Here is a 15,589-nt window from a genome sequence, read left to right on the forward strand (position 1 = left end):
ATAGAATACCTGTCTTGGTATTCGCTGTGGGTCCATGCGGATGACGTGTCCAGACCATCGTAGCTGGGTTTGGAGGACCATGACTTCGATGCTGGTGGAGTTGGCTCTGTCGAGGACTTCCTGGTTGGTGATTCGGTCCTGCCATCGGATCCTCATGATTGACCGGAGGGAGCGTTGGTGGAATTGCTCCAGCTGTTTCATGTGCTTCCTGTACAGTGTCCATGTCTCGTACAGGAGCGAGCTGAGGACCACTGCGGTGTACACTTTGAGCTTCATCGCAGTGCTTACACCTCTGTGTTGGAGGACTTTGCAGTGCAGCCGCCAGAGTGCCTGGCTGGCCTTTTGGATCCTGGCATTGATCTCGTGGTCTAGGGACCCGTCATTGGCGATGGTGCTGCCCAGGTACTTGTAGGTGTTGACGTTAGAAAGCTGCGTGCCGTCGATTGTAATGCACGGTTGGTTAGTTGGCCTCCCTGGTGCAGGTTGGAACAGCACCTCTGTTTTGCTGAGGCTGATAGTCAGGCCAAACAGTGTTGTTGCGGTGGAGAACCTGTCCACAATGGTTTGGAGATGATTTTCTTGGTGGGCACAGTCATCTGCGAAGAGAGCTTCCAGGATGAGTCTCTCTGTTGTCTTTGTTTTTGCAGTCAGGCGGCGAAGGTCGAATGGTGAGCCATCCAGTTGGTATTTGATGTAGACACCCAGGTCTAGATCCATCACAGCATGTCGTAATACCTGGGTGAAAAATAGGTTGAATAGTACCGGAGCGAGGACACAGCCTTGTTTCACGCCATTGGAGATGTTGAAGTGATCGGAAGTCTCTCCACCAGATAGGACTTCCCCTGTCATGTTGACATGAAAGAGCTAGATCAGTTTGATGAATTTTGCTGGGCAACCGAGCTTGCTAAGGATCACCCACAAAGCGTCCCTGTTCACTGTGTCGAATGCCTTCGACAATGTCTAGACTCAGGTTCTGCTCAAGGCATTTTTCCTGCATTTGCAAGACCATGTCGGTGCTGTGATGTGGTTGGAAGCCGCATTGTAATTCAGGCAGGTTCTGCTCTGAAACAGATGACCTGAGTCTGTTGAGTATAACACGGGGCGAGGATCTTTCCAGCAGTGGAGAGTAGTGAGATGCCTCTGTAGTTGTCACAGGCTGCTCGTGTGCCTTTGTTCTTGTATAGGGCTACGATGGAGGCATCTCTGAGTTCTGGGGGCATGTCTTCCTCTTCCCATATGCTGGTCAGCACTATATGGAATGCCTGGAGCACCTTTCCAAATAAGGCCTTGTACACCTCGGTTGAGATCCCGTCTTTACCGGGTGACTTGCCTGCACTCATTTGTTTAATGGCTTTTTGGACTTCCTCTATTGAAGGAGGGACATCAAGTTGTTCAATGGTGCAGTTTTGGGGGATCTGGTCAAGGGCGCTTTGGTCAACTGAAGAGGGTTGGTTGAGAAGCTGACTTAAGTGTTCTTTCTACCTGATGCCTTTTTTTTTATCTTTTATGAGAGTTTTTATGGAAGTAAATAAAGTGGGAGAATTGACTAAAAGAACCTGATGAGGCTGCATTGGAAACTCACTGACAATCTTAGCTTTTTTTTGATCCATCATTTTTTAAATTGCTCTTTTACAATCTTTGCCAAATTGCTTATCTTCTCAAGTAGAAGAGAGGGGAAGGAGAGAGGAAGATAGGACATTTGCAACTCAAAAATTTCAAAAATGAATGCTAAAAATTGTTTTTGCATATAATTGAGAAAAATAATAATAAAAGATCAATAGAGCAGATAGAAACAAAGGCAGAGAAGTGGGGATGGTATAGTCCTGGCAGAAAAGTATCAAGAATGTTAAACCTGAGGATGAACTAAAAATTATTAATGATAAGGATAATAAAAGAGTTTTTTTAAAAAAAGCTATATTTGGGAACAGCTAGGTAGCACAGTTGATAAAAGTGTCAGGCCCAGAGTCAGAAGGACCTGGGTTCAAATGTGAACTCAGATACTTCCTCACTATATGACCCTGGGAAAGTCACTTAACTCCAATTGCCTAGCCATTACTGCACTTCTACCTTAGAATTGATACTTAATACTTAGTTTCTCTTTAAGTCTCAACAATAGAAATATATTCTTAAATTTCAAGGAATTTAAGGTAGAGGGAGTTTTCTTTGATTGCTATATTAAAATTATAAGTTAAAAGTTTGATTTTATCAACTATCAATAAAATAAATTAAGATTTTTGTTTTGCTTATTAATACCTAGTTCTCAGAGGGGAAGGTTGAGGTCCCTCACTAGTATAGTTTTACTGTCTATTTCCTCTTGAAATTATTTTAATTTCTCTTTTGATGATTTGGAGGCTATACCATTTGGTGCATATGTTTAATATTGCTATTACTTCATTGTTTATACTTTTTTTCCAAGGTGCAATTTTATTCCCTATCTCTTTTAATTAAATTTATTTTTGTTTTAGCTTTGTCTGAGGACATGATTGCTAATCCTGCCTTTTTGACTTAAGCTGAGGCATAATGGATTCTGTTCCAGCCCCTTGCCTTTATTCTGTGTGTGACTCTCTGCCTCAGATATGTTTCTTGTAAACAACACATCATAGGAGTCTGTTTTTTAATCCACTGTCCTCTCCACTTCCATTTTATGAGGAAGTTCAATCCATTCACATTCACAGTTATGATTACATCGGTGTATATGTTCAGTGATTTTGAAAGTTCAATTACAATTATTCCTAGTTTATATGCTACATAAATAAATGGAGGAGCCATGAAATGGAAATGATACCCCTTACACAGATTATAGTTATTATTCTATGACTTCAATTAGTCATAAAGAGTAGTCTTAGGTCTAAAGAATTTAGGTGTAGGTTAAAGGGAATTTTAGAGCTTTGTTTGGGACAACTAAGAGGTTCAGTACTTATGCAGGGTGAAATAGCAATTATTTGTCAGAGGTGGTACTTGAACTCATATCTTCTTGATTCTAAGATTGTCTCTCAGAGGACAGTTGTGAGAACATGCCATGCTGCTTCTTAGGCTGTATTACTAGAAGTATGGTATCCAGATTAAGGGAAGTGATAGCTCTATTGCATTCTCTTCTATTCAGACCATATCAGATCATATTTTGGAGGCAGGTGACAAATTGAAACAGGTTTAGAGTAAAGGTGTCAAGTGTATGGCTCATGGGCTGCTTATAGTACATAACATTTTGAGTCTGGCATTAACCAGATTAAAATATAATTGGGACAAATTTAACCAAATTATTAATAAAAAGAAATATAGAAACTGTGGTTTTCTAAGTCAATGTTTGACCTATAGGGATCCTTATGTACAATTCATTGTGTCTTCCATTTCTATTAGTTTGACACTTTTTAAAAAAAGGATGGTAAATAGGAAAATGAGAGGTATCTAAAACGATGCCAGATGAGTACAAATTGAAGGATATGAGAACATTTATTTTAGAAGAGGCTCAGAGAGGTATGAGAGCTTTCTCCAAGGACTGGAAGGCTTTCACATGGAAAAGAGACTAGTTTTGTTTGACTCTAGAAAGAAGAACTATGCCTGGTAGGAGAAGATTGAAGAGAGGCAGACTTAGATTTGATGAAAAAAAAAAACAACTTACCAATGCTTAGAGATATCCAAAAGCAGAATGAGTTGTTCCAATAAGTCAGTTCCTTATCTTTGGAGGTATTAAAGCAGGGGTAGGATGACCAATGAACCACGAATTAACAATGTAATTCATGCTCCAATTTCTGAGGAACTTTCCAGTCTGAAATCTATGTGTATGTGTCTGTGCATAAAATATCCGTTTGTATAAATATATCCATATGTATATGTAAGCCACTTTTATCATATTTGAGACTTTATTTAAAGTCATCCAAGAAGACAGATCCTTTCCTTGCCTAATAAACATCCTTTATCTCAATTCTAATAGAAACGTAAATGCAAATTGAATTTTGCAGAACAAAATGAGTAAATGTTAACAGCTATAAGTTGTAATCTTGTGGCTTAACATGACAATGTGGATTTTAGATAGATCAGTTTGACTTGGAATATGTTTTATGAAACTGAAAAGCAGATTAAACTTCTTTTTTTAAAAAAATAGTTTTAGTAAGTTAAGAAACACTTGCCTGAAAAAAACAAAAGCTAGAATTGTAACATTTCTCATTAGCATTATTTCTTCCTTTATCTTTGAACTGTTTACCTATTCTTGAAACTGTGACATATGGGAATTTCACACCTAGTGAATATATTTTCATGCAGCTTGTGGCATGAGACTATAATCATTAAAAGAATATACACAAGTAAGAGTAACTGCAACAGCTGGTGACATTTACCAATTAGAATTATGGTTCTTTAAAACACTTTATTCTTTCTTTCATGTATGAAGGGTAATTATCTCTGATAAATTGCTGAAAAATATGTAATTTTCCTTTTAAACAGTTTCTGTATACAATATGAATGTGTTTGGATGGGAGACATTATCACTGGATCAGTGCTCCTTCATGCTAGGACGATTTTGTGATTCTGAGATATTAAAACTTTGAAAGTCTTTGCACTCTATTCACATATATCTTCCATTGCATTAGGAATTAAGTTTTCCATTTCAAGAAGAAATCTTATTTTTATTTCTTTTCTGAATGAAACAGAAATGTTGTGCCTACATTGGAGAAGAGAAAATACTGTCTTAATGTGTTGATACACAATGATTTATCAAAGGGACCTCATTCCTAAACATTAGCAACAATAGTACAACATAGGGTTTTTTTTTAATGAACAAGAGGGATTTTAAAAGATATTAAAATCTGAAATACTCTAAAATGAAAGTTAAATCACCAATTGCCAATCTAATTAATGTGATGAAATAAAATTTAAAGACCCAATTAAAATCTCCTAAAGCTATTATTGCTAAATGTCATTTTGAGAGTATTTAGTGCATTTATAGCATAAATTATCAGATAAGGTTGCTTTTTATAATTTGAGGTTTATTTAAACCTCTGGGATTTTCACTTTACTAGACATGAAAGCTAAACTAAAAAGTTTTCCATCTTGTGCTAAATTTAAAATAATCTAACAGTTTCTCACAGGCAATTTCTAATTGGATTTAGAAGAGTCTCAGCAATATTTTGCCTAGTACGTCATAATAAATGAGTGTACCAGTAAACTTCCACACTCCACACAAAATAGAAATAAGATACTAAACAGTCCAGGAAGTGAAATATTTCCAATAGGTTTCCTTATCACTTGTTACATAGGTAACTGAACACACTGGTGGGTAAATGAGTGTAGACCTGAGTAAGGATTTTTTTCTTTCCCCTAGGGTTAATCACTAGTTAACCTGGCAAGATGAACAACATGCTGTTAAAAAAAAAGGAAGAAAGAAAGAAAGGAAGAAAGAAAAAAGGAAGAAAGGAAAAGAAAAATGCCTTGTTAATTATATGCTACAAATGCTCTTACTTCCTGCTGCTACACCTAATCCCACAGGTGCAAACATTCTCTTCTGCCATTCCTTGGTTGGTGGGCACAACTCTGCCGTCATTCTTCCCAGCAACAGATTTCGATACTGTAGAAGCTGTGTAACCTTCTACTGGAGGTTAACAATGCACTAGAAAAACACTGTCATGGTGCCTATTTAACAAGGAGACACATTTTAAAATATATTGTTCCTGTTTGAGAGACGAACTAGAGACTACAGTATAAATGACTTAATTTGAAAGTGCATTTCTCTCAATTTACAAAAACAACAAATCAAGAGTAATATCATGATCCCTCCATAGTGGATTGTCTTTATTAACACAAGGATTGTATCTAATTATGCTATAGGACTACCTTCCTATTGTTGGAGCAAAATGACTTGGGCTATTTCCAGTATGTAACATTGCTTTGAATCCTAGTACTAGGTGATGCCTTACAATGTACATCACAGCTTCTTCATGCATTTTCATCTTTGATTCCTGGCGGTATTTTCCCATAGCTCATAGTACAGCAAAATATTTTTAGCCTCTGTTATTAAGATTAGAGCCATTTGGGAGCATAGTGAATAGAATGATGGGCTTGGAAAGGAAGACTCACATCTAAATTCTAATATTTATTATGTGATTGTAGTCAGATCACAATCTCTATATGCCCAAGGTAACTCACCAGGATTCATCAAAGCCATGACAAATTCACTGCAATATATGTAAGCAGAAAAATTGAGAACCCATACTGAAAAAACCTACATCACCCTCAGTTTTTTTTCTAAATAGGTTTAATGATTAGGAATAAGTTATAGAAATCATAACTCATAGCAATTAAATATAATTTAACCAATCTTTTAAAAACCTAGAACACACACACACACACACATATATATATTAATGCCAGCAATTAATGGAAAAAGAAAACAAAAGTCCAAATTTATTCATAATTCTGAGGAGTTTAAGAATAAAATTTTATTTTACTAGCTTATGTAGAAATGCTTTTGTAAACGTCACCTGTAAACGTCAGTTTAAGGAAGAATGTCCATATTAGTGACATATAGAAATGCTTTTACAAATGCTTAGGTTTATAGCATTCCTTAAAGTAAGAGTAAATTTCTATTTTGCTGGCTTCTTTAGAAATACTTCAGTAAATCCTTGGGTTCATGATATTCCTTAAACCTTAATGAATTTAAAAATAACTTTCTATTTTGTTGGCTTCTATAAAAATGTTTTGGTAAGACCTCAGGTTCAATGTGAATTCATTTGATAAAAATATTTGTGGAAAATTAAACTGTTGCACAAATGAATTGGCTCCTGGTTACTAAACACTGAAGAAGTTTCACATTCTTAATTGGAGAGAAAATATTCTAATTACTACTATTCTGTTTCATGGACTTAACAATATGCTACCATCTAAATAATCTTTAATCATTTTTCTTCTTAAATTAGAAGTTTAATATTTTTTCATCACAGTAAAATGAAATAAGTATCAACATGGTGCTAAAATTCCCTTTACTGTTTTGTAATGACTGATTCAAGAGGCAATAGTAGCAGCATTGCATGCAAATTAAGGGACAGTGATTTTAAAAACAACTTATACATTCTAATTATATTTTTTCCAATAAAAAGATTACCTTCTTCCCTTGCAAATTTCAAGATTAACAACAGAATTCCAGTCTTTTATTAGGTTGAACAAGTTATGAAATTATATCTTTTCCTGCTAAATTTTAGTAATGCTCAAAATTTAATCTATTTAAACACATTTTCATATTTAGACCCAGAACTGAACACTAAGAAAGTGTTATTAACATTTAAACATTTTGCTGTTGTAATTTCATTAGTGTAGAGAACCCTTCATGTGGAAACTTCTTCTATTAACATAATTTCCTTCTCTGCAACTTAATCTTGGTTTTTTTGGAGGACACAGTTATGACTTGCTCACTGTGTTCTGTGGCCAATATATTTCAGAGGCAGGGTTTCAACTCATGTCTTCTTGACTTCAAGGCTTGCCCTTTATTTACTATATCATTTATGTTTTTCTAAAAAATTCCATTAAATATTTTTCTAAGTAGCTTTTTGAATAAGTAACACTTACCTATCAAAAATGTTTGTTCCATTGCCATTTCTAGAGGGGAAGTCCTGCATTATTCAAGTATTGACTCTGGACGGTGTCCACAGAAGAATATATTTTGTTATTCAATTATTATTTACATAGGTGAGATTTATATAGCACTTGAAATGCTTTTCCCCAATAATTTGTCCAATAAGTTAAAAAAATTTGCTATTTGAGCTTCTCTAACACATATTGTTGAGTAGTTTCCATTCTGGAACTTTTTACTTGTCTTTCACTAGAAGTACTAAGCTTCTGAAAGTTGCGTTTTCAAAACAAGACATATAACATGTCACTGGACCTTTCTAGTTCCAAAAGCAATACTATGACACATGTGGTTAAATTCACATTTATGTCCATGGGGGTAGGGAGATTATATCAAAAAACAGTAGGAATCTTTTTGAGTTTGACAAAATGAATTCTAGGGGAAAGTTTCCTGTGAGTTACAAATCATTCAAGAAAGAGATAGTCTAAGTCTATTGAGTCTCAAAACTCGGTTTTCATCTCCTTTGCTGTGACACTATGATAATCTATAGATTTTCTCGTTGCAATTTTTTAATCTTTATTACAGGTTATAATCTACTTCTCACTTGATTTCCCTAACTGCAGACTGCTCACTTCTAATCTGTCCTTTGCCAAATTACTATAATTAAAACATAGATATAATTATATTGGTCCAAGGCTCCTAAAGTTTCACAGATTTATTATTGTTTCTAAACTAAAAGACAACATTTTCTCTTGAGCATTTAAAGACCTTCTCTACTGGACTATAACCAGTCTTTCTAAATTACTGTTCCTCTTCCTTGGAATCAATACATAGGATTAATTCTAGGATGAAAGATAAGGGTTTAAACAAATAAAATTAAAGTTACTTTTTTGAAACAATGACATGTCATTGGAGTTTCCTAGCTCCTGTAACATGAGCTTTTGTGCTATATGTCCATTGGAGGAAAACATATTTATATGTACCCCCTACCCCAGTCTCCGCTAGAATTAAAGAGCTTTGAGGCCCACATAGTGTTCAGCACATAGCACATGCTTAATAAATGTTTATTTAATCTAATTATATCCACTATCTGTCATGTTGTAGCTGATATTGATTGATATGGCAGATATTTTTTATGCTACTATTCCCATTTATCATAATGAAAATACTGGTAAAATGCAGAGTGAAATGAGCAGAACCAGGAGAATATTATACACAGAAGCTGAAACATAGTGGGACAATTATATGTAATCGACTTTGCTACCAATAGCTACCAACCAATGCAATGATCCAGGGCAATTCCGAGGAATTTATGAGATGCTATCCACATCGAGAAAAAGAACCAAGGGAATGCAGAAGGAAAACATTTGACTCATCACTTTTTTTATACGAGTATTGGATGTGGGGTTTGGGTTTTTTAAAAAGATTACTTACTCTCTTACAAAAATGAATAATATGGATATAGGTATTGAGTGATAATACATGTATAACCCAGTAGAATTAAAGAACATGAATCATGTAACCAAGGAAAAATACTTACATTTATTTAAAAAAAAGAAAATAGCAGTAAAATCTTTTTAGCTGTTTTTTGGTAATGTTTCATTTTGCAACAATTCTCATTATTCTACTTCTTCACTTACTTACATTCACTTTTCATTAAATGGCTTACAGGAAACACTGAGGCAGAAGTACTTTACAAATAACTGGGGTAGGTTGGGCTATAAATATTTTGTATTGTTATTGAAATTTGGAGTTGCCTTTGGACTAATTTTCCTTAGATCTATCTTAATATTTTTAGTCAATTTGAAGGGTAAAGATAATTGAACATTTATATATATATATATGCACATATATATGTATTTATATTTTAAATGATGGATCCAATTTGTATCTCAGAGAAATTACAAGTAAAAGCACAAAGTGAATATTAGCAATATAAAACATTTGTTTATTTGTTGAAATCTGTCTTCAGTAACCTTTTCCATTCCCTAATATTTAGAATCTTAATCTGGTTCCTGGCATGGATGTATGTGTCTCTCTCTTGTGTACATTTAGTTGTATAGATCCCCAGAGGCAGGATTTCTGGTCCCCATGTTCTGTCTGGTTCTCTTTCTGACGTAAAGCATCGAGTAGTCTGATGGCTTTATCTAAGTAATAAACAATACCAGTAGCAAATAAGCAAAGCATTTTCATTCTTTAATCATCTGCGTTGCTTTCTTAGTAGCATTCTAGCCATGTACAGTGTTTGTGACTCTGGAAATATCCAGAAATACAAAAGGCAAATGAATCAACAATTATTTTCACCATTCATTTTTAGAAGGGAGAAAAACATTACTTTTAAAGTGATTCCATGATTTCTGGAAGGGCCATTGAAGTTACCAGTGGATGTTTGAGAATAGAAGAGATCATTCTTGAGAGAGAATTTAGAACCAAAGGTAAGGAAGGCTACTATTTTTTTGGAAAAAATCCACAATCACACATAGAAGAGACGAATAAAATGAGAGTGAAATATTTAGAAGAGCAAAGCCACTTTATCTCTTTCCTGCTTCCAGACTAATTGGCTGGGCTTTGCTCTTTTAAATATTTCATTAAATTTTAGTTAAAGACCTTCTTTGTACAGAACACTGTGCTGGTAATTATTGGGGAAAGACAAAATTTAAGCAAGAGAGAGTTCCTGCACTCATTGATCACAGAGTAGGGGAACATGATACAAAGGCAGATAACTATAATATACATATCACACAATAAGTATAAATACAGAACAAAGTGCTATGTGAAGTTCATTATCAAAGAAGTCATTACCAGTGGGGGATAATCAGCAAAGACTCTCTGGGGGAGGGAGCCTTTGAATTGGCATTTAATGAATAAGTAGGCTTTTAGAAAGTATAAATGAGGAAGCTAGGAGAGGAAGGAATTGGGAAGAGGTAGGACTGGCCATGACAAGGGAGAAGACTAATTATGAAGGAGAGGGTATATGGTAAAGATGTTTTTACAAGTCACTTAGCATGGTGGTTGTGGATAATGATGACAATAAGAATTGAGGTGTCTTTCAATGATAAGATTCTGTGATCTTTTACTATAGGTCACATGTGTTATGACGGATAAATTTCCACCACTTAATGCAACCTTAATAGCCTGGAAGTTCTTTTGAAGAATTGTCTTCTACACCACAGTTACGGCCATTTAAGAACATTATATGATTTTGGTTGGACCCTTACTACTGTATTCTTCTTCTAAATCTCTAGCGTTCTTCTTTTTGTAGCTATTCCAAATCTGCTTTTCTCTGATCCTTTTCCTCAAGAAATGACCTTCCTTCCTTTTTTCCTGAGACTAAAGTCATCCATGAGTCCTTTAATTATACTTTCTCTATAACAAACTTTCTCTGTTTTCAGAGAATTAGCATACCATAATAAAAAAAAAAAAGCCCTGGATCTAAGTTAAGAGAAACATGAATTGACTTTGAATAAGCCATGGCCATTCTGAACCTCCATTTCCTTATTTGTAAAATGAGAATAATAACTTGTAGGAACTATCTCACAGGACTGTTGCAAGGAATAACTAAAATTATATATATGTATGTATATAGTACTTTGTACTCTTCAAATGGTTATATAGATATTAGCTGTTATTATTTAGCCATTCTTTTTTTTTTTTGCCCTCTAGTCTCAGAAGATGAACTAATACCTCTTTCCTGCCAACACTAATTCTTACCCCCTTGATTCCTTTCACTTCCAAATGTTTCCCCTGAGACCTTGCTGCATCCATCAAGCTGCATACTTTCACATTTTTCATTTTTCCTTCTGTATATTGGCTCTTCTATCTACAACATTCTAATCTCTTTGCTCTAAAACAAACAAACAAGCAAGAAAACAGTTGGCTCCAAAACCCCTTAAAATTTCTCAGTCTTTAAAGGACACACTCTTAAGAAGAATAATCTTTGTGTCAGTTCTTCTTAATTGCTGCCCAGTAACTCAACATTTTCAAATCTGTTTTCTATGCCTATTCCTCTAAAGAAATTATTCTCTCCAAGTTCACCAATGACCCAAAGGCTAAATGAAAGAACCTTTTCTCAGTCTTCATCTTCCTAGACTCTTCAGAAGCAGGAGGAACTATAAGATTTCTTGCTAGTTTTTCCTCCCTTCCCTAGAGGCATAATGCATTTTTATAGTTCTATCCACCTCTGACCACCCATTGATGTTCTTTGTAGCTTCTTCTACTTCCTACTCCCAAGACATAGGTTTATTCTTGGTTTGTCCTAGGTCTTTTCATCAATCCACATTCTCTCCTTTGCATAAGCCTGCCTAGAGGGAGTAATGTGCAAACCATAGGTCTTCTCCATCTCTGTGGAAGTAAGCCCTTAAATTGGGAACTAGCACATCTATCAAGGCACCCTTGAGCTCCCTCAGTAAAATCTTACATCCCACTGACTTGGAATAGCAAAATCTCAAACCTCTAGAAAAAGCCCTAACCTCTCCCCTCTGCTCCAGTTACTACACTTCCAGCTACCTACTGGACATCTCTCTTTGGATATCCTAATGTCAGGGAGAACTTAACAACTCTGAAAAATGATCTCAATTTCATCTTTCCAAAATCCTCTTCCTAATTTCTATAATTTTGTCTATACTACTACCAACCCCATCCTCACATGTTTAGAAACTTGGGAGTCATTAAAAAAACATTCTCCCAAGATACAATCAGTTCTAGCCTGTCAATTCTACTCCAGGAATATCACTTTCACCCTCCCTTTTCTTTCTATTTCCAATGACACCATGGTAGTTTAGGTCTTCTAAGCTTCTTATCTGGACTATTTATTCAAAGAGCTTTCTGAGAGTCCTCTTGTTTCTTGCCCTCACTTTTGGTCTATCTTTCACATAATTGCCAAAGTAACATTCTTGTTTGTACAAATCATGTTGTGTCATTTACTTGCTTGCTAACTTTTAAGAGCTCTCTGTGGCCAATAAAATGTGTAGAACCCTTGAACCTCACCATCAAAGTCCCCTCAATCTGATTCCTTCTTACATTTAGTCTTTCACATTATTCTTCATGTATTACATGAAGATAGAAAATAGAAAACTTCCAGATAGAAAAAAACTTTCCAGATAGAAAACTTCCAGTTCTACAACCTCATCCTTCCCACTCCTGCCTGTATTATGCTAGTTCCCTGTTGTCTGCTAAAATTACACTTACCACTTTGTTGGGAACTTTTCTCAGCCTCTGTTTCCCATCTGTATTATGGGGATAATAATAGTACCAACTTTACAGGGATATTGTGAAGATTAAATGAGAGAACATATGTAATGGGCTTAAAGAGAACTTTAAAGAACTATAAACTAGAATGAATGCTAGATATTATTATTACAATAACAAAAAATACTTCCCTTTCTTCAAAGCCCATCTCAGGGGTCCTGTTTTCTGTGAAGTTTTCCCTGAAGCTACCATTTTGAAGTGAATTTTCTCTCCCTAAATCTTTCCTGGCTTTTTATTTAACCTTTGCTAATACATTCAATAAAAATTGCTTGAATTTTCATAGTGTTTACAAGGTGCTCATCATGTTCTAACTCTATTACCATTACTGGTATATGCATTCCCTCCCTTCCTATCTTGTAGAGTTCTGTCAGTGCCTGGCTTTTGTGATTCCTCATGTTTGTGTCCCCCATACCTATCATAGCTCAGTGATTTGCATTCATTAAGGATCAATAAATATTTGTTGAATTGAATAATGGCCTCACAGTCCAAATTGTGAGCTTAAGGAAAGTAGTTTCCTTTAGAGCAGTTGTTTTAGACTCTACTTGAATACCTTGAATAAACAAAGAGCTCACCATCTCAGGCTGGAGTCTATTATGGATAGAAAACTAATTGTTAGAATGGTTTCTCTTATTAGCCACCAATGACTCCAATGACTCTAGCTGTCAAAACATTTTCTCTTACATGAATCAGTATCTGTCTCTTTGAAACTCCTCCTCCTTTCTCCTGGTTTTTTATTGTACAGCAAGGGAAGTTTGGTCTGTTCCTTCTACATGTCAGCAATTTAAATATTTGAAGATGACTAACAGGTTTTCTTTAAGTCTTTTCTAGGTTAAACATCCACGGCTATTTCTTTATACACCATGGTTTTCAGTTCCCTCAATACCAGGTATTTAACCCAATTTTAATGCCTCTCTTAAAATGTGGAAGCCAGAATGAAGCACTGAAGCACTCTAGATGTGGTTTAACCAGCACATAATACCACGAGGTGATTACTTCTTGTGACTTGGACTACTGACTTTTTAGTGTAGCCTTAAGATCATGTTAGCATTTCTAGAAGCCACGTGAAGAACCTACTGGCTCATGTGGAAGTGGAGGTCAACCAAAACTTCGATGTCTTTTTTTTTTTTACATAAACAAAATCTTTAAATCTTTTTTTTTCCACATCACATTTTTACTTTTCCCAATTTTGCCTCTGTGAAATCCACATATTGTTGAGCTTAAGGTATGATTTCACATTTATCCCTGTTAAATATTCTCTTCTTGGATTGATAACAATGTTCTTGTTTGTTGAAGCTGAATGTTGATTCTACCATCTATCATATATAGTACCACTTCTGGATTTGTATCACCTACAGATCTGATAAGCACACTATGCTTTTATATTAGTCACTGAAAAAACCCAACACTCTTGATTAGGATGGGGCTGTCGATTGTTGCTCTACTTTACTGTTCCCTTTTGTCACCAAATCATTAATCAAAAGCCTTTGAAGAAGGTTGTGTAACTGGCTACAAATATACCTGAGAGTATTTTCATCTAGCTTATCTCTCTATCATCTTATCCACAGGGTATTAAGGGGAGGATCTGCTGAAAGTCAGCGGCTGTGTTAAAATCCAAGATGAGGCATAAAATGCTAAAATTCAGTTGTGCTCAAGAATATACTGGTATGACTTTGTCCTGTTAACTTCAGGTTGCAAAAAGAAGCACAGTCAACCTTACACAAGTCAAATAGGCATTACAAGTAGAGTTTGTCCAGCAATACATACAGCAAATTAGAAGAAATTATATTTCTTCCATGCTCTGCCATAATATATATATATATATATATACATATACATACATACATATATATATATATATATATATTTAACTGCATTGCATCTGGAAGGCATTTCTGAAAGTCTTTTAAGTTTCTTGGAGCAATGGTTCCCCATTTGTTTTTCCTCCCAAGAAGAGTTTAAGATTTGAATCATTTTTATACTTTTTATTCTTTTGTCACTTCATAGAATCTGTATTTCTTAACCCTCATAATCTCTAAGTTATTTTTTTCTCTCTACCAAATAACTTCTGGGCCTTGTGACTTTCACTAGAGAATTTCTCTTCCAGTCTCTTATCTCATCGCCTTCCATCTGCCTTAGTTCCTAAACCAGCTAATATTTTCAGACCCAGAAGTTTATTGCCCAGAATATCTACTCATCCATCAACTCTCATTCACCTATCAAGTACTTACCGAGCCTCCTCTATGTGGAAGGCACATCCACGACCTCCGAGGGGGGAATGCTAAGAATAATTTAATAATCACTAACATTTATAATTGGACTTTGTGGTTACAAAATATTTTCCTTTATTCAATAGGCATTTGTTAAGCACCTGATGTCTCAGTTTCTGGATCTGGGGCTGTGGGTACAAAGACACACAAGACCTATCTACAAGGAGCTTATCTATTGGTGGGAAATACCAATTAAGTCAATATAAGTGTCCCCAAAGTAATTTCCTTGGGGATCCTGAGAAGGAAGGGGAATCAGAATGGAACTTGTATTGGCTAACACTGGAGTTGAATCTATCTTGCAGTAAGCTGGGGACTCTACAAGGTGTAGTTGAGCAGGGACTTTATTTCTGGCATGGGGGGATTTGCAAAGGCAGGGAGGGAATTAGGGGATGGAATGTTTTAGGCATAGAGGAGTAAACAGAACAATCTTGTTGGGACATGGAGTATATGAAGTAGAATAATGGCTTATTAGCCTGGCAATGGAGGCTGGAGGGTGATAGTGAAGGCCTTGACCTGCCCA

General features: G+C 35.4%; 1 protein-coding gene across 10 annotated transcripts in view; it reads right to left on the reverse strand.

The window, feature by feature from the left end:
* Positions 1-15,589, reverse strand: part of CADPS2 (calcium dependent secretion activator 2) — a 758,482-nt gene that overhangs the window by 48,543 nt on the left and 694,350 nt on the right. The window contains exon 28 of one of the 10 annotated variants that reach the window (XM_056799642.1): positions 2,450-9,702. The exons of the other annotated variants lie outside the window; for them this stretch is intronic. Coding sequence (XP_056655620.1) covers positions 9,607-9,702 — 96 coding nt within the window. The 3' untranslated portion in view covers positions 2,450-9,606. Of the gene's footprint in view, positions 1-2,449; positions 9,703-15,589 lie in introns of those variants that run through there. 10 annotated transcript variants of the gene reach the window in all.

Source organism: Monodelphis domestica, chromosome 5 (genome assembly GCF_027887165.1).
Source record: "Monodelphis domestica isolate mMonDom1 chromosome 5, mMonDom1.pri, whole genome shotgun sequence".
NCBI classification, from domain to species: domain Eukaryota; kingdom Metazoa; phylum Chordata; class Mammalia; order Didelphimorphia; family Didelphidae; genus Monodelphis; species Monodelphis domestica.